The sequence below is a fragment of the Crassostrea angulata genome, chromosome 8 (assembly GCF_025612915.1).
Source record: "Crassostrea angulata isolate pt1a10 chromosome 8, ASM2561291v2, whole genome shotgun sequence".
Lineage (NCBI taxonomy): Eukaryota > Metazoa > Mollusca > Bivalvia > Ostreida > Ostreidae > Magallana > Magallana angulata.
In genome coordinates this window covers 42,292,405-42,317,480 of record NC_069118.1, presented here as the reverse complement: position 1 = coordinate 42,317,480, position 25,076 = coordinate 42,292,405, and the positions used below count along the sequence as shown (strand labels likewise).

The window sequence follows — 25,076 nt, the reverse complement described above, 5'->3', positions numbered from 1 at the left end:
ACAAAAGTTAAAGAAAAGACACATTTCTTTAAATTCATCCCTTCAATTACATATTAATCAATGCCTAATTTTTACCCAAGATTATGTCAGTTTTATATGATTGTATGTCCTAATCTCAAACGTTGACATTATTTATCTCAAAAACATTAAAATTATCTTTCATGATTTATCATACTTGTCAAAATAATATGAGTACGAAAATAATATGGATATTTCGCAGATTTACTTTTACCATGTAAGAATATAAGTAATAAAAACTACTCTTTATGTATCTAAACACTAATAAACAAAATATGCTGTTTTATGCCTTTATCTGGTAAGGTGGGTTAACAATTCATTAAGCATTATGATGCAGTAGAACATCTGTATCATTATAAGAGTAAAGACACATCTCTGAAGATTTTCAAGACAAATAGGGGTATTAACTAAAACGCAACAAAAACTTGTAAAGATGTCAGACACTGTAAGGGCACGCAAACGGCCAAAGCTGTACGAAATCTATGCCAATATCTCCAGCGTAGTAAGATCCTTGTTCTCCTGTGATTAAAACCTGTAAAAGTATCTTATCTCAGATTATCTCTTAAGTTTGGGGTTTCGGTGTTTTTGGGCCCTTTATTGGTGTTGCATTCAAATCCGAAGTAGCAAACCATATATTACCAACTTTAGTGTACCATCCTTTTATATATTGTTTACGTATAAGTATAAAAACATCTACATCTGTAGATTTTGGGCTGACATCACTATGTCTACCTGTCTGAATAAAAATATTTTACTTAAGGAATAAGGAATCATTCTTTAAGTATTATGAGATGATAATTTTGGTCGGGGCGTGATCAAATCCAGGGCTTTATGATAGATCTGCTCACGCCCCAACCGAAATTATCGCCTCATAATATTCAAAGAATGATTCCTTATAACTTATATTTATATAATTTTAAACCGTCGTAGGATTAAATATTTAAATGCAAAATAAGCTAACCCCGCTGACGCCTCAATTTGGCGTATTTGAAATTATAAGTTATATAGTATAAAATCGATACGTATTGTTATCACAGGAAAAGACACTGAAAAATGTAAATGTAACTATTTAGTGCAGTTACTAGCTCTAGTTCCTTGATTAACGGTTACACGGTTCATTGGAATCTTGGTCATTTTAAGTCATAGATTTCATTTATGAAAAAAAAAATGGATTTTTATCTTCTTCTTTTTTTTTTTTGCTTTGCTTGTTTTTTTTAGTTTTTTTTTTTTGGGGGGGGGGGTATTTTTTTTTTTGTATTTTTTTTTTTCGTTTGATTTTTCTGTTTTGATATGATTGTTTGTTTGTTTCTATTTTTAATTCTATTTAATTTTTTTTAGGGGGGGGGGTCATACTTCTATAAAAACAATAGTATTAATGTAGTAATGTTCTCAGTTGTATATAGAAAGGAGAAGTAAATAGATGTTGACAGATAACCTTTGTATTATGATCTAATTGAAGGTTTAGACCCGACAGTCTGTACCACGCGTTTCCTTGGTTACCCGTCATGGTCCAGTGGTTAATAGGGGTATCAGTGCCATTTTGCGTGGAAATTAACAAACTGTTCATATAGCTGCCATACATATGATAGTAAAGCGAAAGGCAGTATGTTTTATCTGTTTGAAAAAAAGAGAAACAAAAAAAAACAGGAATTAAATTTTGTTTCCATAAGTATCAAATTCGTATTATTTTTTTGATATGAGAATTGAAGTTTCATAAATGCAATGTTAGTTGTTTTCCGTATTCTTGATAAATTATTTCAGTCAATTTACCTTCAAAGTGTTCGATGCTTTCGAGAATGCCTGTATATCCCGCGTAATATGCTGACTGGAGATACTTGTAATAACTCCCAAACTTTGCTGACGACGGGCCAGTATTAGAATACGGAGTTGTTCCCTAAGAATCATCAATATAATTCATCAAGCATTCAATTTGTAAAGTCTGTAAGCACTATATAATTATCTATAATAAAATAAAATGTTAATAATTTTTTTAAATTACCATTTCTCACAACAAAGACTAGCTATGAGCAACATTGCTATAAATTGAACAACTGAAAAAGTAAACGGATCTGATCATGATATCTAGTGGTTTTGTTAACATTCTGAATAAACAAAATATTTTAATAATAATTTTTGAAAAAAAAAATGTACAACCGTGCGCCGTGTCCAATCAGCATTGTCTGTATGTGATTCCGAGAGAAAGCACGATGTTTCAGTCACCAATTCAAAATCACAGTAATCTACGATAACAGTGAGGTTAATGATACATAAAATAACTAACATTATTTTATGTATCATTGCTAAAATATGTATTTGTGTACAGTATGTACTGACAATAGTTTTAATAAATAACAGCACTGTCGTTCGTTCTTTCAAAACTTGGTGTGTCACATTGCTTAACACTTAGTATTTTGGAATAATGGTATATGGTATTTTGAATGTTCGCAATCTTTAGTTTTCGGCAAATACCATTTGACAAAAAGTTAAAACATATTCCATAATAAGTTTAAATATATATGCGAGGTTCATAATGCATTTCATAAAAAGGACACAATATCATAGCTTTGAGCCGCTAGAAAGCCATCAATTACAATGACGAACACATCTCTCTGTTTGTCTGTCATAATAATAACCAGCATCACAGTCCTAAAAGACAAAAATTAAAGTTCAAATTACATCAACTTATACAAGCGGAACCGCTATTAAAATATGGTGATTTACATAATATTATGAATATGGTAAAAAAAAACTATGTAACTAAACATGTATTTTTAATTAATGTTTATGTGCTAGGAACTCAAAAGAATCCATAGACAAGTTAAAGCTGAACACCGCTCGTAAATAGGCACCGTCACACAGATACCTGGTATATAAACCCTTCGATTTCGTTACACCCGATTGCACACCTGAACCTCGAGGCCGACATGTAGTATTCCTTTCGTGGTCTTTAGATTTTATGCATTTTTTTCTTATCTTATGTTCATTTTCTGTTCGTAAATAATGCATTGCCCAATTTATTTGATGTCAGTATTCTCCTGGCTTCAAAAAGTGCGTAAATAAATTTGATAATTTCATCGCGACCGGGTAACACGGCGAGGCAAAATGTACGTCCACACAGGTGAGACCTCTACAGCGAAGTACTTTGAACTGTTTAGAGGTATGTCCCTTATATAAGGGTTGTAGGGACAGCAGTGATTAAAGAGAAATATGGCGGACAGTGCCTATTTACGAGCTGTTTAGCTTTAACAAGAGCATGTATATATCTTTCTAATTTTTTATGTTGTAATAGAAGTAAAACTAATAAATTATACTCATTTATTCTACAAAAGAAAATGAAATTATAGAAAAACCGTGCAATAGATTAATAAATCATATATTGCACCAAGGAATGTTTACCATTCTGCATTGCACCTAATATGTTACTCCGATTATGAAACATAATATTACATCGGTACATGTAATCAAATGAAAATATATGTATATTAACATCATACATTAAATTTTTACTTATGATGGCAAAAGGCATAATCTCAACAACTATACCCATAAAATTGATATTTGTTTTTTTTATATCTTTTAACTTATTTCACTTTCAATTTCAGTATTGTCTTCAATTTGCTGCTTTTAAAACCAAATTGTATTATCATCGCTAATTTACTATTATTTGTCTAATGCATACTATTAGAATCTTGTTAACAAACATTTAGTTTAACTAGTTTATACACAATTTAACTTTCTTAAAAAATTTGTCAAAGAAAAAATAAACAATTGAAATTAATAATAATATGATTAATTAATTTTGACAACTTTCAAAGTGAACAAAATGTGATGCCTGAATTGAACAAGAGTGCCCCAAATCTAGGTCTTACGATTTGATGGCGTTCACACACATTCCCAGATCCACTGTCTGTATATACCGGAAGCCATCCTCTGATGGTTCGGCACTCGCCATTACAAATGTCGAAAGCATTGCACCGAATGTCTTTCATACACCTAGGGGCACATACGCCGAACAGCTCCGTCCTGGAAGCGGCCGAGTAGTTAGATATAACCTGTATGGACTCAGTCGGCGACACTTCCTGTGCGAGTTCAAACTGGACACAACTTCCTGAGCAACGTGTTGAACTGACCCAGAGGGTCAGAAAAACCAAAACTGTACAGAACATTTAAACTCCGTTGTCCTGAATTCTCTTTCTTGTGAGTTGGACTAGGTTGTACTTTGTTAACTAGTGACTTTACATTTAGGCTACTCTAAGTTTTTGTCTGATTTTCCGTCCGACTTAAACTTAAATTTATTGTTAATTATCTCTTATATTTTGTACAACTAGATGAATTCAGTATTCAATTCCTATTCAGTACAAACGCTCAGATATAATGATAACTGGTCGGAATATTTAGACTGCAGATTGATATTGAAAATGTTTGATACTAATCCTAGGAACCTTTTTCTCTACATTTGCAAACATCAATCGGAAATTAGATAGCCATAGATTGTTTACCTAAAACGATAGGTCTACTTTATTCCGTGTGTCGTGTATATCAAGGGTCTTCTGGGGGAGCAAAAAAAGGACATAATTCCATCTGATCATCTAACCCAGTACCAGTGGGGTTCCAATTATGCTATCTTCGTATTATGATACCCATTCTGATCAGATGATTTGACCTTTTTATTTCGTTTGTGATTATATTGGGTGTTCGTTTGCAGGTAGCTTTTTATAGTAGAAAGATAAGTATTATGTAATAAAATATACATTAAAATTGAGACGACAGGGAATGCATAGTTCTGTATTTGGTTTCATAAAGTCAGATTTTTTCCTAAAAGAACGGCTTTATGTTTTTTCTACGAAACTATATTTTGTTGCATTAATCTTCATAAGTATATTGAATTTATAATTGAAACTACTCACGCATTTAAAAGGTCACACTATTTCATCGCTAACACTTCTTCACTTCGGTATGTAGGCTTAAAGAGTTATATTAGCAAGAGCTCATACTCGTTGGGGATGAAATTTCTTTGTTTGTTCATAAAAACAAGCTGTCATACATTAGGTTTTTTCTTTATAAAAGAAGCTCATATGTGATCATAGACCGTCAAAATCGGATTTTCCCCAATCCACGACTTATTATGTAAAAAGTTGTTTTATAATCATACATGTACATGATGTTCTTTTAGACAAATACTAAAGTTCACTACAAATTAAATAGATATAGCTTGAGTAAATACATCACCAGTTTTCGGTTTTACTGTTGGTAATTCTTAAAAACGAGAAAAAGTATAAGCATACCCTAATCTTCAAACACGTTCATGTAAGCCTTCAGACTTTGTTATCTTCTGGCGATGATACACACCTCGAAGTCCAGTACTTCTTTGACCAATAGTTTATTAACAATCGTGATCGTATAGTTAGAATTACATCAACTAAAAGCAGCCCAAATCAAGTGCCTCAGAATCTCTATAAGCAAAATCTCTCTATACGCGGAATCTATCTGCCCAACATCATTTTACATGGGCATATCTAACATTTTACAGATGATGGACAGTTTTGACTTGTTCGGCCCATTTACGACGATCATTAGTGAACATTTAGTGTTCAAAATTAAGATTAATAGTTTATTCCTAAATAAAGTAACAGAACCGTCAAAACTGCCAATCAAAGAGTCTGGATGCAGGATTTGAGTCTCCGAGTCCTGGGTCTCGGAGTCCCCCAACTAGTATGCGGCATCACTTACTCATAATACGTTCATTCATTCATGGCATAAAAGGTTACAAAGGTTAATATATAGAATACACAATACATGAGTCAATATAGAGTACCAGAGCTATCGTTGCAGACACAGAATCGCCAAATATGAAACTTGTTTTTAAACTCTCAATTTGGATATTATTATGCCCGTATTATTCACCTGGTTTCATAACATCATTTAGGAATACTACGCATTGCTGCAAGAGTCACAGAGTTCATTCTGTTAATTATCATTAACACCATTCAGTGCGCAGTACCTAGGTACACATAAATAGCATAGTGACCATTATGTAATACTAGCAATTCAAGGTCATAGCATGGCTATCTGTTTACATATGTCGCAATTGGAACTTTCTCATGTGCCTAAATTTAGTATTTGTTTTTATTATACTTCTAAATTATATGATACAAACAAAATATGCTTCTACCTTTCCATTACTTGTAATTATTAAATTCTAAATCACTGCAGCACAAATGACAAGGATTATGCTTTTCATTTTTCACTTGATTGTTAACCTATTAAGATCGTAAAGTGTTCAAGGACAGGTTCGCCCTTACCATATATCAGATAACCCCATAGAAATAAATGTAAGGGGCTCTAATCTTGAGAATGAGAAGCCCAACTATCATTTGTTTTGAAAGAGAAAAAGCGGTTTACGAACCTTTTCTCTAACTAGTCAACGCGCTAAGAGCAGCCCAAACAGTTATTTTCTGTCCATGCATTGGCTTCTCCAGGTAAAAGCTATGTGTTTCTGTTCCCCAAATGCAATAATTTTTCTTCTTTACAAAAGAACTCAAACATCAGTGGGCTTCTCCGGATACCGGAAAACAAACTTTTTTCGACTGTGTTTGGATGGTCTTGTATCCAGCTCTTGTCTGCTTGTGATGTCTGATTGTTTCAAATGCTGCATGCATGATTGACACAGCATGATGTGTGAGTTTCAAATCAAAACGAAGCGTTCTGTATACACTTGTTTTGCTTTTTTACTAGTATGCGGCAAGCCGTTAGTTACTCTCTGAACTGACCTTCGTGGAGTATCTTCAATCACATTCGGTGTCTGTGCAGTTTTTGGTCTCACTGTGTTTATCTTTCTTCCTTCATCTGTAGATCCTGTTTTCTTGAATCTTTTTTAGACGCTATATCTGGGGTTTTTAAAAGTTTTTTTCCGAATTAAGTACTTTTTTGCATCATTTTACGGTAGTGATTGGTGAACGATACTCATAAAACAGCTTTCAACCCTTCAAAGTTCAATTCTCTGTTGAACAGATCCATATCAGTGTTTTATTATGACGTCATATTTGACATCAACGCGTAACACAATTCCCGTATTTTTATAATTATTTCTTCTGAAGAGAATTATCATTTTTTTTTGTAACATGTGTGTTAAAAATTCACGATTCTACAGATTATTAAATGACGAAAGAGACACACAGTGCTCTTTATTTAAGTACTAACACTTCTTCACTACTGTAAAACGTGAAAATATGGCGCACTACAAATTTTAGCGCCTTTGGCGCAACTGCCTCTGAGCGCTAAAATTAATAGTGCGCCAACGATTTTCCATATGTATTAAATTTCTTCAAGTTGCAAAACAATAACGTCAGTCCATTTTTAAGGCTATATAGAAGTGTTCATTTAAATATCAGATGCTGTCGGTTGTGTTTGTTTAAACAATTACACAGGTAAACGGTATCGGTTATCGGGTATAAGTGCCTAAACATAGATTTATTAATTCAGTTTTAATTGCTTTTTAATATATCTCATTAGCACCTTGAAAATTGGGCTTCTCCCCATGCCACTTCCATTTAGCGCCTCGAGGTGAAAATGTGATTAAGCGTGGCGATCGTTAACGCTGACAATGATTGATCATAATTTCTTTGATCCCTGATTAGTGGATATAAAGATAACAAGACGATACCTATTTTTGTGTTTTTTTAATGTAAAATTACTGTGAAAAAGATTCTCTCATGGTGATCGAAACTCATGGTAAATGTAGCATTCGATTTCACTTTTAGTTTCGGGACTCTTCTAGTGTTATCCAAGTCGACACGTTAAATTCAAAGTCCGATAACTCAAATTTGTTTACCAACAAAAATTACACATCATTGTCAATAAATGAAGTTTTCATATATATCTACTGACGATTTACACAAAAGTAAGTGTATTGTTCTCAACGACAGTTTACCGTGCATGCGAGATAGAAATCAAAGTTGTTGTGTTCACGTGCTTGAGTGAACACATAACTAAGTTTTGGGCGTGATCGTTTATCAAACAACAACATTTTTTTTTAATCCTTTTTTAAAGAAAAGATGCATGCGCTAAGATATAATTGCGCTAATGTACTGGCATTTGCGTTTGCGCTAAAATACGTATGCGCCAAATTTTCTCGTTTTACAGTATTACACTTATAACGTTATTTATTAATTTGCTGTTACTTTTTTTTATTACGCCAGTATATGTAATTACTTTGTAACCTTATGTCGAAGCCCGATAATGCCCTTCACTTAATATCAGCAAGACATTCACATATAAATACACTTATTGGGTAAATTGGAGGTGATTTCCACCGACAAGTTGTAAGCAATGTACATCGGTTTCTGTTGAGTTTGCAAAAAATGTTGTTTTTTTAAAGCGAGCCTGTTTCCAATTCAAGCATGTTTTAAAAAATGAGTTGTTCGTTTTGCATTAACGTCTTTTTTTACCCTCTCCGCCACCCATATAGTACCATTTTCGCCGCCCATATAGTTATATTTCCGCCGCCCATATTGTACCATTTCCGCCGCCCACATAGTACTACATCGTTAAAAAGTACCGTACTGTAAAAAGAACTGTTATAGCATCGTTCTGGTTCATCCTTTACGGTATTTAACCCATGTACATTTCAGAATGGGTGTAGCTTCAAGTTTAACCTACGATTCTACATATAAAAATGCTAAGTCTGAAGAAATTTGCTGGCCGTCTCAAAAAGGTGTTATTGAGGTCAAAATGGCAAACAGCCTCATTTCATTTTCTACCTTGAACTTTTATGATGGGCAAAAGCGTTAAGAAAACAATTGTAATTCGGTCTAGCGAAGTTTTAAATCATTGTAAATAATTCTGATCTTGAAGAAATGTGCACCGAGCAGGCGTTATTGACGTCAAAATAGTAATCAAATATAGCTAATAGTCCTATTTTTTCCCTTAAATTTTAAGCTCTTTAAAATGGGACAATATGACAACTTAACTTGAAACAAAAAGAAAAAACCCACTACCTCCCCTCACTGAAAAAAGTTATCTACTTTGTTTTGTTTTATTTTGCTGTACATATATTTTTTATATATTTAAACATTACCGCTGTTAATGATTTTATTATTTTCTCCCTCTCCGTAAAAATTCGAGAAGATCAGTTATTTTTTTAACACTACATGGGCTGATTTGTGTGATATGCCGTGGATATATATGGTTTCAGCATACGATGAAATGCGCGAAATGCGACCAAATGCTTACAAAGTTCTGGAGGGATATATGTTTCTCGACAACAGTCTTGAAAATTGAAAGTTGATGCTGTCAGGCTTTAAAGACGTCTTACAATCTCCCAAAAGCAACTGTTTATTTCCGAATAATTCACACCATTTTAATAAAGGACAACAATTTGCATTAAAGCTGCATTAATTCCAAGTAATTTTTACAACCTTTTTTGTAAGTGATAATTGGTTTTGTCGTTTTAAAAAATCTTAAACCGATTTTTTTCCAAACCTATTTAGCACACTAATTATATGGAATCCTGGTAAAAGACTTGTATTGCTTATGCGATACTCTCAGAATGCTTGTTCATATGAGGAGTGTAAAGTGTAGCAGAGCAGATACACAGATAGTCATTTATATTATGTTTATTTTGAGGTTCAAAATGATAGAAAAAAGCTACAAATCGAAATTACTGAATTCAAGTTACAATATATGCAACTGGTGACGATAACGTAACATCGTTGCGTTATTTTATCTACAAATGACGTTTTTTGTTATAAGGTACTTTAAATATGCAAATTAGATCCAACGGTTATGATATGAAGGGACATGTAATATTTATTTGACTGCAAAAAATACAAAGAAGTAAAGAAAACTTGAAATTAAAATAATGACTTACATGTAAATGAATTGATTATTAAATTGCAATGAAACATATGATCCAACTGAACGTTTACTATTTGATAGAAAAAATTAGATAGGTAAAGTTAGCTACTAGTAACTGGCTACTAGTAGCTGGCTACGAGAAGTAAGAAAAGTTAGCTACTAGTAACTGGCTACGAGATTAAATAAAAGTTAGCTACTAGTAACTGGCTACTAGTAACTGGCTACGAGAAGTAAGAAAAGCTAGCTACTAGTAACTGGCTACGAGATTAAAGAAACTTGGCTTCTAGAAACTTCTTACTGTCCATGGGAGAACACATACCAAGGATTTCTATTTTTGTTCTTAAGATGTACATTGCACTATATCACTGTCAATTGTCAATATATCTCAAGTAGCTGTATATATAGACTAAAGATATATGCCTGACTTGCTAATATCAACATTCTGCCGAGTCATCCACATAATATTACCACACAAATACTCAGATATCTCTCTTTATGTAGTCAGCTACTTGTTCGTTTCGTTACAAATATCTTCATTTTTTGGCTGTTTTTTTCAATATATCTCAAGTAGCTGTATATATAGATTGAAGATATATGCCAGACATGCTAATATCAACATTCTGTCAAGTCATCCACATAATATTACGACACAATTACTCAGATATCTCTCTTTATGTAGTCAGCTACTTGTGAATTTCGTTATAAATATCTTCATTTTTTGGCAGTTTTGTCAATATATCTCAAGTAGCTAAATATATAAATGTAAGATATATGCTAATCTTGCTAATATCAACATTCTTTCAAGTCATCCACATAATATGATCACACAATTACTCAGATATCTCTCTTTATGTAGTCAGCTACTTGTGAATTTCGTTATAAATATCTTCATTTTTTGGCAGTTTTGTCAATATATCTCAAGTAGCTGAATATATAGATTGAAGATATATGCCAGACATGCTAATATCAACATTCTGTCAAGTCATCCACATAATATTACGACACAATTACTCAGATATCTCTCTTTATGTAGTCAGCTACTTGTGCATTTCGTTACAAATATCATTAGTTTTTGGCGGTTTTGTCAGTATATCTCAAGTAGCTGAATATATAGATTGGAGATATATGCCAGTCTTGTTAAAATCAACATTCTGTCAAGTCATCCACATAATATTACCACACAATTACTCAGATATCTCTCTTTATGTAGTCAGCTACTTGTGCGTTCCGTTACAAATATCTTTATTTTTTGGCGGTTTTGTCAATATACCTCTAGTAGCTGAATATATAGATTGAAGATATATGCCAGACATGCTAATATCAACATTCTGTTAAGCCATCCACATAATATTACGACACAATTACTCAGATATCTCTCATTATGTAGTCAGCTACTTGTGCATTTTGTTACAAATATCTTTATCTGTTTGCTGTTTTGTCTATATATCTCAAGTAGCTGTATATATAGATTGTAGATATATGCCAGTCTTGCTAATATCAACATTCTGTCAAGTCATCCACATAACATAATCACACAATTACTCAGATATCTCTCTTGATGTAGTCAGCTACTTGTGCATTTCGTTACAAATATCATTAGTTTTTGGCGGTTTTGTCAGTATATCTCAAGTAGCTGAATATATAGATTGGAGATATATGCCAGTCTTGTTAAAATCAACATTCTGTCAAGTCATCCACATAATATTACGACACAATTACTCAGATATCTCTCTTTATGTAGTCAGCTACTTGTGCGTTCCGTTACAAATATCTTTATTTTTTGGCGGTTTTGTCAATATACCTCTAGTAGCTGAATATATAGATTGAAGATATATGCCAGACATGCTAATATCAACATTCTGTTAAGTCATCCAAATAATATTACGACACAATTACTCAGATATCTCTCTTTATGTAGTCAGCTACTTGTGCATTTCGTTACAAATATCATTAGTTTTTGGCGGTTTTGTCAGTATATCTCAAGTAGCTGAATATATAGATTGTAGATATATGCCAGTCTTGCTAAAACCAACATTCTGTCAAGTCATCCACATAATATTACGACACAATTACTCAGATATCTCTCTTTATGTAGTCAGCTACTTGTGCGTTCCGTTACAAATATCTTTATTTTTTAGCGGTTTTGTCAATATACCTCAAGTAGCTGAATATATAGATTGTAGATATATGTCAGACATGCTAATATCAACATTCTGTTAAGTCATCCACATAATATTACGACACAATTACTCAGATATCTCTCTTTATGTAGTCAGCTACTTGTGCATTTTGTTGCAAATATCTTTTTTTTGCTGCTTTGTCTATACATCCAAGTAGCTGTATATATAGATTGAAGATATATGCCAGACATGCTAATATAAACATTATGTCAAGTCATCCACATAATATTACGACACAATTACTCAGATATCTCTCTTGATGTAGTCAGCTACTTGTGCATTTTGTTACAAATATCTTTATTTTTTGCTGCTTTGTCTATATCTCTCAAGTAGCTGTATATATAGATTGTAGATATATGCCAGACATGCTAATATTTTACGTAATATAATCACACAATTACTCAGATATCTCTCTTTATGTAGTCAGCTACTTGTGCATTTTGTCTCAAATATCATTCTTTTTTGGCGGTTTTGTCGATATATTTCAAGTAGCTGAATATATAGGTTGCAGGTATATGCCAGTCTTGCTAATATCAACATTTCTTCAAGTCATCCACATAATATTACAACACAATTACTCAGATATCTCTCTTGATGTAGTCAGCTACTTGTGCATTTCGTTATAAATATCTTTATTTTTGGCAGTTTTGTCAATATATCTCAAGTAGCTGAATTGATGATATTTGTAACGAAATGCACAAGTAGCTGACTACAAAAAGAGAGATATCTGAGTAATTGTGTGATCATATTATGTGGATGACTTGACAGAATGTTAATATTAGCATGTCTGGCATATATCTTACATCTCTATATTTAGCTACTTGAGATATATTGACAAAACTGCCAAAAAATGATGATATTTATAACGAAATGCACAAGTAGCTGACTACATAAAGAGAGATATCTGAGTAATTGTGTGATCATATTATGTGGATGACTTGAAAGAATGTTGATATTAGCAAGATTAGCATATATCTTACATCTATATATTTAGCTACTTGAGATATATTGACAAAACTGCCAAAAAATGAAGATATTTATAAAGATATGCACAAGTAGCTGACTACATAAAGAGAGATATCTGAGTAATTGTGTCGTAATATTATGTGGATGACTTGACAGAATGTTTATATTAGCATGTCTGGCATATATCTTCAATCTATATATACAGCTACTTGAGATATATTGAAAAAACAGCCAAAAAATGAAGATATTTGTAACGAAATGCACAAGTAGCTGACTACATAAAGAGAGATATCTGAGTATTTGTGTGGTTATATTATGTGGATGACTCGGCAGAATGTTGATATTAGCAAGTCAGGCATATATCTTTAGTCTATATATACAGCTACTTGAGATATATTGACAATTGACAGTGATATAGTGCAATGTACATCTTAACAACAAAAATAGAATCCTTTGTATGTGTTCTCCCATGGACGGTAAGAAGTATCTAGAAGCCAAGTTTCTTTAATCTCGTAGCCAGTTACTAGTACCTAGCTTTTCTTACTTCTCGTAGCCAGTTACTAGTAGCCAGTTACTAGTAGCTAACTTTTATTTAATCTCGTAGCCAGTTACTAGTAGCTAGCTTTTTTTACTTCTCGTAGCCAGTTACTAGTAGCCAGTTACTAGTAGCTAACTTTACCTATCTGAAAAAATTAACGAAATACTTACCAAGTCAAAAAACCAATGAAATATCAAATAAATCTTTACTTAGCCAACTCACTCCAAACGCGCAAAAGAACAAAATTAATGGTTATTCGAAATTTAAAATGTTTATTATACAAATCAATTAATAAAAATTGGTAAAATAAATCAAAAGCGCATATGAGATAAGTCTGGTCACTCTTTTACTCTTTCTAGGGACATGCAAACGGCATCAACTCAATGGAATCGATTGCAATGTCCCCCTCGTAGTTAGCCCCCTTTGTTGCTTCAATGATGATCTAAAAAATGATGAAAAGCAAAGATCTTAAACAGCGATTCACCCAATATAATATTTCCCAAAAAGTAAACAAGTTTTAAACAATGTCTTTACTTTTGATTGGGAGTCCAACGGAAGGTTGACCCCAGACAAATGATGCCAGGCATCACCTTGGTTACCAGACAATTTCCAGCGGTCTATGGCGGTGTTGTTCCCTTTCTGAGTTCTGATGGTGAGAGTGTTTATGTAGCCTCCGTACATGTGGTAGTACATCGTAAAGCAGTAGGTTATATCTGGAATACAACCATGTAGGAATTATTATATTTTTAACAAATACAAGAAGACGAATTTCATGCATGGAATTGAAAACATGTATAGTTAAGGTATCTCACCCGTCGCGTTTTTAGTTCATTGCGCACATGATAATTATATTTAAAATAAGTTTGATTTTTGTTATTTAATCAATACAGAAAGATTGGTTATTTCATTAACAGGAAGAGAATTTATTTTAAAAAATCAATAAAAACGGGATTTTTTAAAAAGTATTTCAGGGAATAAAAGACAAAATCAAGTGATTGTAAAAAAAAAAAATTTTTCTTTTTTATTTGATTAACATTTTTTTAACATTTACATGTACTAGGTTTGAAACACAGTTTGTAAGTACTGTTTAATATTTACAAAATTAAATCTAAAAAGTTTAATATTGACTTTCAGTATGAAATAATTCAAACATTTTGAACAAATCTGAATTTATTAAAGCCGTTTTGTTAAAGTACTTTTGAAACCATTTATATAAAAATCGACATCGTTGACTTCCATGTAATATCATATCAAATCTAGACAAACTAGTTTAATTGTATGAATTTCTTAATTTCCATAAAGCGTTTATTCCTAGTCATATTGTAGTTAACGATATAACGATTTTGCTTCATCAAAAATACTGACAACAATGTCATTCGGAATGTCGAAATGAAATAAGATTGTTTTGTGCAAACTAGGTAAAATCAATTGCGCCATAACTGAGAGCTATAAACACTGAATATTATCTTTATTATTTTTTTTTTTGTTGGTACATGTATTTCTGAAGTATGTTTTGTCTACAGATTTCAATGATATTCTTCTCGAGAAAATATTGATACAATTGAGGTGTTGGATACCTTAATTTCATATCATGTTTTTACATATTTTCAGATTTTATTCCATATGACAAATCTAAGAATTTCAGAACAATTCAATTATGGGAACATTTTGGTTGATATCTTGTGTACTCCTTTTTGTTAAGTCATTTTTTGTTCGAGTTAGTATGGGTTTTTTTTTCAAATTTGTGCATTTTATAGATAAATATCTTTGCTTCCAATTTGAATACAATAATCAATATTATCGCTTTGAATATTTAAAAACAATATTTGATAAAATTTGTCTTTTGGTGGGATATACAGGCGAAACATTTTATATGGGCGAAAATTGCAGTTTAATGAGTCTAAGAACTAATCTCCATTCTTCACTTACTATTAATAAAAAGTCATTTTTGATAAAAAAAAAATTGTTTTATTTAATTAAATGCAAGAACGTTATATAATGACGATGCACCTGAAAATTTGATGAAACTTTCCAGAATTGCCCTTTGACCAGATATGAAAGTAGGATAACCTTCTCCTCTTGATGTTTCAATGTATTTGTAGTATGATCCATTAACAGCAGAGGTAGGACCTGTCTTGAGGGATGGTGTAGAATTCTAAAATAAAAATGTTGAATATGAAATTCTTCTCAAAGGTTTCGAAACTCACAAAAATTTTCATATATTCTGATATTTGACAATACATTTAAATGCTTTAAAAGAAGCCTTTTTTGGACATCATATCTTAGGACCTAAGATGCATCAAATAATGCATAAGAAAGGATGCACCCTAGATCCTATGATGTCCAAAAAAGAAGATTTCTTTTTATGCACCCTTATTATACATGTACTTGACCTTCATAAAACTGTCAAAAGGAAATCAATATAAATAATTTTTTATAGAGAGAGAAGATCACTATGACCTTATTATGATGATTTTTTAGAAGAGTTTTAAAACATTTTTCCTACGTACGTCTATATTTAACTCCCTCAGTGTTAATGCAGGGAACACATTTTTAAGAATAAATTTACACGATTGTAGTATGCTTGCATTAAAATGTCACAAATTGTAGCATTGTAGATCTGCAATGATCGTTATCTTCATAAATCGTTTGAATCATTTTATTGTTCGACATATTAACATATTTCTTTTTACTTGATTTAACTTTTGAGCCAGTGCTGTTTATAAATGACGGTGACGTCATATCATAACGTCATATTGACTGTTTGCTTTTCAACCGATGGCATATGGAGAACTTAGCTATGCAACTAAAGAGGCATGATCATGATTTTTGTCCTTTTTCCTAATTTAATGTTTACATGTTTTTGAAAGGCATTCTTAATAAGCAACCAAAATTGGAGTGTCATTCGTTCAGTTATAAGCGAGTTACATACCTTACAGTTCTTACCTTTGTTTACATTTTGAATGTTGGAGTGGAAATTCCAGTTATAGGCTTAAAATAAATGTATTAAACGTTAGGAACCGTTTATTTTTGCTTAAAATGAATAAGAAAATAGACAAATTAGCTTTAAAACGGTTTTTTGGTATATTGAACCTATGTAAACAAAAAAGGGCACGAACCTTGTTTACATTACAATTTTTGTGAGCACTGTATCTTACTCTTAACAAATTTAATTTGATCATTAGAAATTGACCAAAATCGTAACCATGCCCCTTTAATGTTTACAGTGCTTCAATTAGGAATTTCTAATAGTCAACCAAAATTTGATTGTCACTGGTAGATTTATAAGCGAAATACTGAGCTCACAATTATATGTTATATAAACAAAGTTTCTGTTTACATTATAAATCTTGGTAAGAAAATTCCAGATTTAGACCTAAAATGAATCTAACAAACGCTAAAAAGTTCATTGAGCAGAAACAGACTGTTCATTTATGTTCAAAACAAATTAGCAGATAGAAAAATCAGCTGAAGAAGAGCTTTTACCGGTACATTAAACTAATATAAACAAAAACAAGACACGACTCTTATTTAATTAACAAACTATTAAACGCTCTGCATCTTGTTAATAACTCTAAATCTAACACTCAAATTTTAAGTGATCATAAAAAATGCATTACTTAAGCAATGAAAACAATTAAAATAGAACATGCCCCTTTAATAAAGACCATGTCATACTTTTGTCAAAAATATATGTTCCAAAAAGGTTTGTATATTTTATGGGAATATTACCACATGGAAGTAATTAAAATTACGGTAAGGCTCACGATATCTTTGAGATTGATTTTTTACCCTATATTTTTAGTTTTTATGTATTATATTTATGCAGAGCATAAAGAACTCTGTTTCTGATTTTCTGCGATTAAAATTAAATTTTTAGTAAAGTTCATGATATTTTTTAAGCTTGACTTTTACTGAATTGTTTTTTTTTCTATACATTCTATCTTAGCACACATAAATAATTCTGTCTCTGATTTTCCGCAAATATAACCACACGGAAGTAATTAAAATTATACTAAAGCTCAAGATAATTTAGATTTTTACCACTAATTTTCATTTGTATACATTCTTTGATTTCTATCTTTGCACGGCATAATAACTTTCTTTCTAATGTTCTGCAGTTTCTGTGATGAAATTAGATAAAGTAGTGAGTATTTTAAACAGGTTCGTTCTTCTGGGTTTTTTCTGTAACCATTTTGGGTTACCTCTAGTATGAAAAATCTGCATAATATACATGTATAAGTTCTACTCGTATCTTTGTATTTCATTATGTCAAATAAACTATGTTGAACAGAAAAGGTAAAATAAAATTACATAATTAAAGAGTTTAGTAAGGGACTATGTTTTTAGGCGGAACATTTTTCACAACTCGCTAGATTAAGAGTACTGTTAATTTTAGCTTCTTAATTTTCAGTACAGATCAAACTTTTAAAAAGTTTGTGCATTACGATAATTTCATGTTTTCCGAAAAAGCACATTTAAACAATATTTTAATATTTCTATCTACACATTGGCATGTTTAGCTTATTTATCATGAAAGTCAAGAAAAGATTAACCCCAATTTTTGCAAAAAATAACTTAATTCATACCAAATCTCAAATGTTTGAAATGTGACCCCCTACTTTTTTTCTTTTACATGACACATTAGATTTATGTGTATTTGTTTGCAATGATTTGGAAAGATGGCATTACTTATGATTGTTATAAATTGTGTTATAATTTATAGCAATAATTTCACAAAAATTCTTATTTCTGTTTCGGGCCCCATATTCAATAAAATATAGAATGTGACAGGGGTTACAAAAGAGATTAAGGAACAATTTAAGTCCCCATCTTTATACCTAAATTGTTTTAGATAACTGACAATACTTGTATTTCAGGTGCCAACCTTTTTAGATTTCACCTTTAAACAAACAAAAAGTATCATTTTCAAGTTAATGTTATCTGACATCTTCGACATCTTCCAAAGATGATATGTATATTTGTAAAAAATGATGATGAAGTTTTAGCCCGTTTATGTTAAAATCAGTTCTATTTTCAACTCTCTTTAAAGAATTTCAAGAGTATGAAACTACCTTAGGGTTGCATAATCTTATTTTTTTTTAAATTCTCATTTGTATTGCACATATGTAGTCTTAAAAGAGCGGGCACACAAAGCGATTTTCATCCGATTTGATTTTCCATTGACTTGCTTTGGTAAGATCATTTGAGTCGATTATTGAGGTGGTCACACAATACGAAACACAATCGATTTGTAATTAATTAAATCTATTTATTATTAATATTTTACGAGGGAAAGTTACCGTGATTTCAGATTTTACATCGACTTTGAGACTTTGCTTTGGACTTTCGACTTTAGTGGTCACACGGTGGGATTTAAGTCGACAGCAAATCGGATGAGAAAGTGAAAATTGGATGGAAAACCGGATGCAAAATTCCATCGTCAGTCACGGTGACCGCATATTTATTCACCTTTGTATGCACCATTTTCTATTTAGTAACAAAATAAACCAAAGGTCAAAAGGTAGAAAAAAAATGTAATTGTTTTTTTATTTAGACAAGTAATCTTAAAAAGCAACTTATAGTATACATTATTATAAAATGAAGATTAACATTATCACAGATAGCGGGAACTATAGGGAGGTCCATATTTAAAAAAAAAACCCTGCTTGCACGAAAAGTTAGGGATTTATGATTTACCGGAAGAAAATGAATAAAAATAATGGCATAAAAGATTAATGTTTGTACGTATTAATTTTTTTTTATTTGTTTTTTTTTTGGGGGGGGGGATGAAATTGGAAAATACTCTTTATATAAATAATAATGCAGTAAACATTCCTTTGCAAGTTTTTTGATTTGTAATTAGATTTTTTCTAGATAAATAATGTAGGTGTTCGCATTAAAATTTAGACAAGCAAATGAATCATATTTAACAAAATAAATCTTTATAGTAATCAATATATTAAGTCAGACGACTTTTGTTGTTTAGGTGATATATATCATTGTGATCATAATTCACCACAGGCGAAAAAAAATCAAGTGGCCCTTGCAGTACTTAATTCACAATAATTTTTAATAAAGAGGTTGACCAGCTGACTTGGACTAACTAAATCTCCTCCGGTTTATTATTACAAACTATTGCAGCATACATACTTCATTTTATATTTTTAGTTAGACTTTATAGTTCTGTACATTGTAAACGTCATGTTCCAGCAATGCTTATTAATTTATGTTAATATTTCAAAACCATATTTATATTAGCTTATATAAGTATCATGCAATCAGAACATAAGGCGATGATTATGCAAGATGCCATTACCTACTAAATCATTAAGTGTTATGTGTAGAAGAATGTATACTGTGAACATAGATTCGTTTATGTTATGTATGATTTTTTTTAAATTAAGTTATCTTGTATTTGGCCTTCACATTCACATTTTATGTACATACATATCATAAAAAAATATTTACAAAAATAGATCAATAATCCCAGAATGTGAAAAGGGTATTTTTATAAAAATAGAGAGATTTACGATTTTTAATTGTTTTTATCTAAATTTGTTTAATGATTGCCAAATAAAAGAAAAATGAAAAAATGTAAACATACAGTACCCGCAACGTTATTTTTTACAAGATAAACGATAGGATAGGATTTACGCACGATAGGATAGCATTAACGCACGATAGAACAGTATACACGCACGAAAGGAAAGGATTAACGCACGATAGAAGAGTATACACGCACGATATGATAGGATTGATACACGATAGGAAAGGATAAACGATGTTCATGATAAACGTATGATCGCTTTAAACGATATTTACGAACAAACTGATAATGGCGGAATTTGAGAGAGAACACGTACAAATAAAGATTTACGTGAGGAAGAAATTCCTTCATTGTTATTGGTATTTCAATACAGGCCAAACAGTGATCAAATCTATATTTTGCCCTTTAGATGAAATGCAAGTTCAATCAAAACATGGACCATTAAATGTAGATAAATCCCACCCATCAAAACGATCATAGTCATCAGCAAATACAGACCTGTGTGTTATAATAAAACGACCATACTTAACAAATTGTCGGGCTTGTGGGAAGCATTTTAAGATGCTGATTTAATGGTAATGAAACTATTTCTATAAAGTTATAAACATAATATCCCCTCCCGACATATCACCTCTTGAATAAGATATCATATAAATAGTGCCTGTTTGGGAGGGTAACAACAGTTGAAATTGACACCCCGAGAAAACCATTGTCAACCGACGCGAAGCGGAGGTTGACAATGGTTTTCTCGGGGTGTCAATTTCAACTGTTATCCTCCCAAACAGGCACTCTTTTATTTTGTTATACTGAATGTCTTAATTTTTAAGAAAATGTTACTGCTTTTATATAGGAATAACGTGAATTCTACAGCGAACTGTACGCGCATAATTTTCGCGCATGTAACATTTTTAATGTTACCCGTTGCTAAGTGGTGCGTTGCTAACGCTGAGGGTAATAGAAAATATTATTAACTGCGTCTTAACCAATCAAATTTCAGTATTTAACATGAAAGTATAACAAGTTATATTGTTAACTACCAACCGCATGAATGGTCCAGTTAAATTCGTCAGAAAGACTTTCGGAAAGAAAACATGTCAACTCTGGGTCACTCTCAAAGTTGCAATAATCTGAAAAGGAAAATTAGTTAAATTAGGAAAGCGAATAACATTGATATAAATTAAACATAATCGGCGAAACATTGCACATGATGAAACTGACAGGGTGTCAGTGTCATCATGACAACTTAAAAGTAAAATTGTCATCGAGTCGCCTTCAGACCTTTTAGTCAACTTTCGGTGGAATAAATTACAATTTTTAGCATGTGTTCGTATGAAATATAAATTCGATTGTTAAGAAATACAGTTATCACTAATATAAGACTTACATTGAGCGATGCAAATATTATCTTTTCTGTCAAAAAAATATCCATCTGCACAACCTTGCTATAAAAGAAAGAGAGCGCACAAATTAACCATATGTTTCTTTTAAAAGGTGGCGGGTGGTATTAAGAGACAGAAAGAGAGAGAGAAAAAAAAGAAATAGTAAAAAGAGGTTAAATTCCTACCATTTGGAATCGTTTACACACTACTTCAGAGATGTTTCCTGGCGTCAGTGGTGTCCAATTACTGATTAATTTACACTTCAAATTTTCAAAGCAGATGTCAATAGCGTTACATTGAATGTCATTGTTACATCTTGGAGCACACACGCCAAAAAGCCTTTGCTTGGATAATCCTGGATAAGTTCCAATCACTTGAGAATTGTCTAAGAAAGACACCTCACGGGAGAATTTAAACTGAATGCAGCCATTGATTAACTCAATGAAACTGACCATCAGCGGTAAACTTCTTCTGAAGCGCATGCCGCTCCACAGTTTGTGTACAGTATGAGAGAATGCTGATAGCACTGCGGTTAAATATTATCGGAATTAATTCTCTTGTCGAAATGGTCAAACAAAGAAGTTTAGTTTTCTTATTAATAATTTATAGGCAAGGTGCTTCTGTAGAAATAAATAGTTTTCATAGAATACTTTTAACTCACACAAGTCATAGACATACGAAAAGTAGATAGTATTTATTGCAATATTTATAATAATTAATATATTGCGATGTCATATTACACATTCAGAACCAAGTCAATTGTTTATTTGCATTACTGTTTGAAAAAATTAGCTGTCACTTTCATTTCATTAATTCTTACGTGAACATGTACTGAAGTTTCATTAATAAAATTAATGTAATTTTTTAAATAATAATTTCTGTGAAATTCATTCATTTGTTGATTTTATCCACGATATCAAATAATCATTAAACATTGAAATACAGTATATTATTATGTCTAATATTATAATTTTGTTTATATTATCATTAGTTACGAAGATTTATATGTTTAAAATATCCATCACTGTGAATCCATGAAAATGAATTTCTTCGAATATAAATGAAGGAACAAAAAATGCCTCAAATGTATAGTCTCTGAATAAGGTCATTACAAAAGTCCGCTTGCGCTTCAAAAACGAGTACTCTCAAATAACTCGCCGTCGCACAACCGCCACCACATTACCACATTCAGACAATTTCGAACAGAACGCCGCCGTATGTTTTTTTAAAGAGTTTTATAATTGTTAGCTTTCAAATAAAAGTTTAAAATATTGTTTTTAAAATTTCGATTTGTATACCCATCGCAACTTTAGCACATTTATATAACTAAAATAATTGACTTCTCGTTTATACTTGTGCGTTCATATCGACTATTTTCCTATTTATCCGATATGCAAACACATTCATCTGTTGTTAAAGATGTTCCTGTTTTTAATTTCTTGAAAAAAATATTTATAAATCCAGGGACATATAAACTCACGGGATTTGCAACTAATTATGCTTTTTCAGAGAATTCTGGGAGAAATCTAGCACCTTACGAGATTTTGAAATCGTAATCGGTTCCATTTTGAATTTGAAATTGATGTCACGGTGATAACTGCACTCGCTATTTGTTTAATAGTTACATCATTCTAAACAAACAACTCGGTTTTATTCATGAACTATTTGTCTTTTTTAAACGTATTTTGCAGCAATGTTTTAATAGTTCACCGGGATATGACATTGGTTGGTACGTGATAAAATATGTTTATTGATAAATCATCACAATTCAAATCATGTTTATTTTCTAAGTAGACGTGATGATGAACTAACGATTCGGTCTAACTAACGGGCGCTTTCAAGTCTCATTTTCTGTGATCTGAAAACACAATGTAATTCAAAACTTTTAATTTAAAAGAGTTTTTGCAGCTTTACGTTTAACCAACAAACAAACATATTGTCAGATGAAAAATAAAAACATTTTTAGTTCGTGTTTTTTTAATTAGATACATATAGTTGTGTTGTAATGTTACGGTGTAGAGAAAGTAGTCATAAGGTGTACAATTTATTTCTGAGTCATCTTTTCTGAAGCATTCAATAAATACTCAGTATGCTTTTTAATCACCTATATAATCGCGTCTACCGCGGATCTTTTCGTTTTCCCGATTACGACAAAGAGCACACGGCGGGTGTGACCGGTCAGCAGAGGATGCCCACTCCTCCAGAACACCTGATCCTACCTCTAATTTTTAAAGGTCCGTGTTTGCTCTGCTCCAGGGGCCCGTTTCACAAAGATTTCCTTAGATGTTTCCTAAGATAGAACTTAAGATATGCCTAAGTTATAACTTGGGAAGTTCATAAGATACATTGTAAGCCACTTTTTTCTAAATAATTTCGTTAATTCCTAACTTAAATCGATCATGTAAATTCTTTTTCATATGGCACGGATGTAAACTTTTCAAGTAAACGTAAAAACTCTTTCCCTTTTTCACATAGAAACCAATTAGAAAAAAAATTTAAAACGTGTTTATAGAGTGTAAATAGTGTAGTGCTTATGTGCATGTACTGAAATTATGTACTATAATATTTAACCTTCTCATGCATACACGAGTAGATAAAAATAACGTAATATACCCGTATATTCCTTGAAAACAGTATTTTTTTTTTAATTTGAGAGATCGCAGGATACGGTATATTCTAAAATGGAATTCAATACTCACATGCAGTGACAAGTAAGATTTAGAATGGAAAGATGTGGAACTTTTAAACTAAGTGTAATGTAATGCGTGTTTTCTTGTAATGGTTGATATAAGAATGTTTTTTCTTTACAAAAGGAAACATTGCAAATAAATGCATCTTGGCTGATAGAGGAAGCGAGGATAGAAGGCAACAATTTCTTAATAAAACAGCAATCCCAAGGATGATTTAACATCGACATACCTAAACCACTTGCCGGTCACTCCTACCTCTCCCAACAAAAACTGAAATAAAGAACCCCTCATTCTACCGCAAAGGATACACCTCAAATTTCTTTCGTAAGAGAAAAGCTTATTTGGTGGAGAAATAGGACAAATCACCCAGTCATTCTGTAATTGAGTTTTACTTAGTATTTATTCCTGTTTTGATCAAACTGCTTAAGATATCAGTGATTCTCGGGAATGACTATTTTCATTATCATCAGTGCACTAGCTTTAAAAATACCCGCTACCCATCTGCGCGTGCGACCAGATAATATTTAAAAAAATGTTAAAATTAAAAGTCTATGCGAGAGATGTGAATTGAAGAAAGAAGTAAAGTGGACAAGTCCTAATGATTTGTGTATTCTTGTATTTTTTTTCAACTTTAATGTGCATGTAATTCATTTCAATACAAAATAAACAGTCGCCATATTGAGTTTGTTCCTAAGACATCGAATTACCTATCTTAAAGTTAATACATAACTTAGGAACTTTGACAAGATAAGACAAGAATAGTGAAATGGATAAGTAATGAACTTAGGAAAAAAGATCTTTCCTAAGATATCACTTAGTCTTAAGTATGATTTGTGAAACGGGCCCCTGTTTTGTATCTTTCCTTGTGATTTTGAATTTGAACACTGTTCATTATCACCA

At 31.7% G+C, this 25,076-nt stretch overlaps 2 protein-coding genes across 2 annotated transcripts; both read right to left on the bottom strand.

The window, feature by feature from the left end:
• Nucleotides 1-454: 454 nt before the first annotated feature.
• On the bottom strand, nt 455-4,284 carry LOC128160979 (MAM domain-containing glycosylphosphatidylinositol anchor protein 1-like). Its single transcript, XM_052824255.1, has 6 exons — nt 3,888-4,284; nt 2,610-2,664; nt 2,173-2,258; nt 1,789-1,912; nt 1,454-1,632; nt 455-550 (listed from the first exon to the last, which is right to left on the bottom strand). The coding sequence occupies exons 1-6, from the start codon at nt 4,182-4,184 to the stop codon at nt 455-457; spliced, it is 837 nt and encodes a 278-aa protein (XP_052680215.1). The 5' UTR covers nt 4,185-4,284.
• Nucleotides 4,285-13,829: 9,545 nt separating this feature from the next.
• On the bottom strand, nt 13,830-22,094 carry LOC128158629 (MAM domain-containing glycosylphosphatidylinositol anchor protein 1-like). Its single transcript, XM_052821558.1, has 6 exons — nt 21,672-22,094; nt 21,492-21,549; nt 21,149-21,234; nt 15,568-15,712; nt 14,092-14,270; nt 13,830-13,999 (listed from the first exon to the last, which is right to left on the bottom strand). Exons 1-6 carry the CDS (start codon nt 21,966-21,968, stop codon nt 13,913-13,915), a joined length of 852 nt encoding a protein of 283 aa, XP_052677518.1. The 5' UTR covers nt 21,969-22,094; the 3' UTR covers nt 13,830-13,912.
• Nucleotides 22,095-25,076: the final 2,982 nt, after the last annotated feature.

Bases quoted from the DNA above. Each gene is read 5' to 3' on its own strand.
- LOC128160979 (XM_052824255.1), bottom strand. From the start codon at position 4,184: ATGTTCTGTACAGTTTTGGTTTTTCTGACCCTCTGGGTCAGTTCAACA. The intron at 2,259-2,609 runs GTAATTGATGGC...CTGTTATCGTAG, and splicing joins AGAGAGATGTGTTCGTCATT to ATTACTGTGATTTTGAATTG. The intron at 1,633-1,788 runs GTAAATTGACTG...TTTTTCAAACAG, and splicing joins AAGCATCGAACACTTTGAAG to ATAAAACATACTGCCTTTCG.
- LOC128158629 (XM_052821558.1), bottom strand. From the start codon at position 21,968: ATGCGCTTCAGAAGAAGTTTACCGCTGATGGTCAGTTTCATTGAGTTA. The intron at 21,235-21,491 runs GTAAGTCTTATA...TTTCCTTTTCAG, and splicing joins TAATATTTGCATCGCTCAAT to ATTATTGCAACTTTGAGAGT. The intron at 14,271-15,567 runs GTGCATCGTCAT...GTTGTATTCCAG, and splicing joins AAGTTTCATCAAATTTTCAG to ATATAACCTACTGCTTTACG.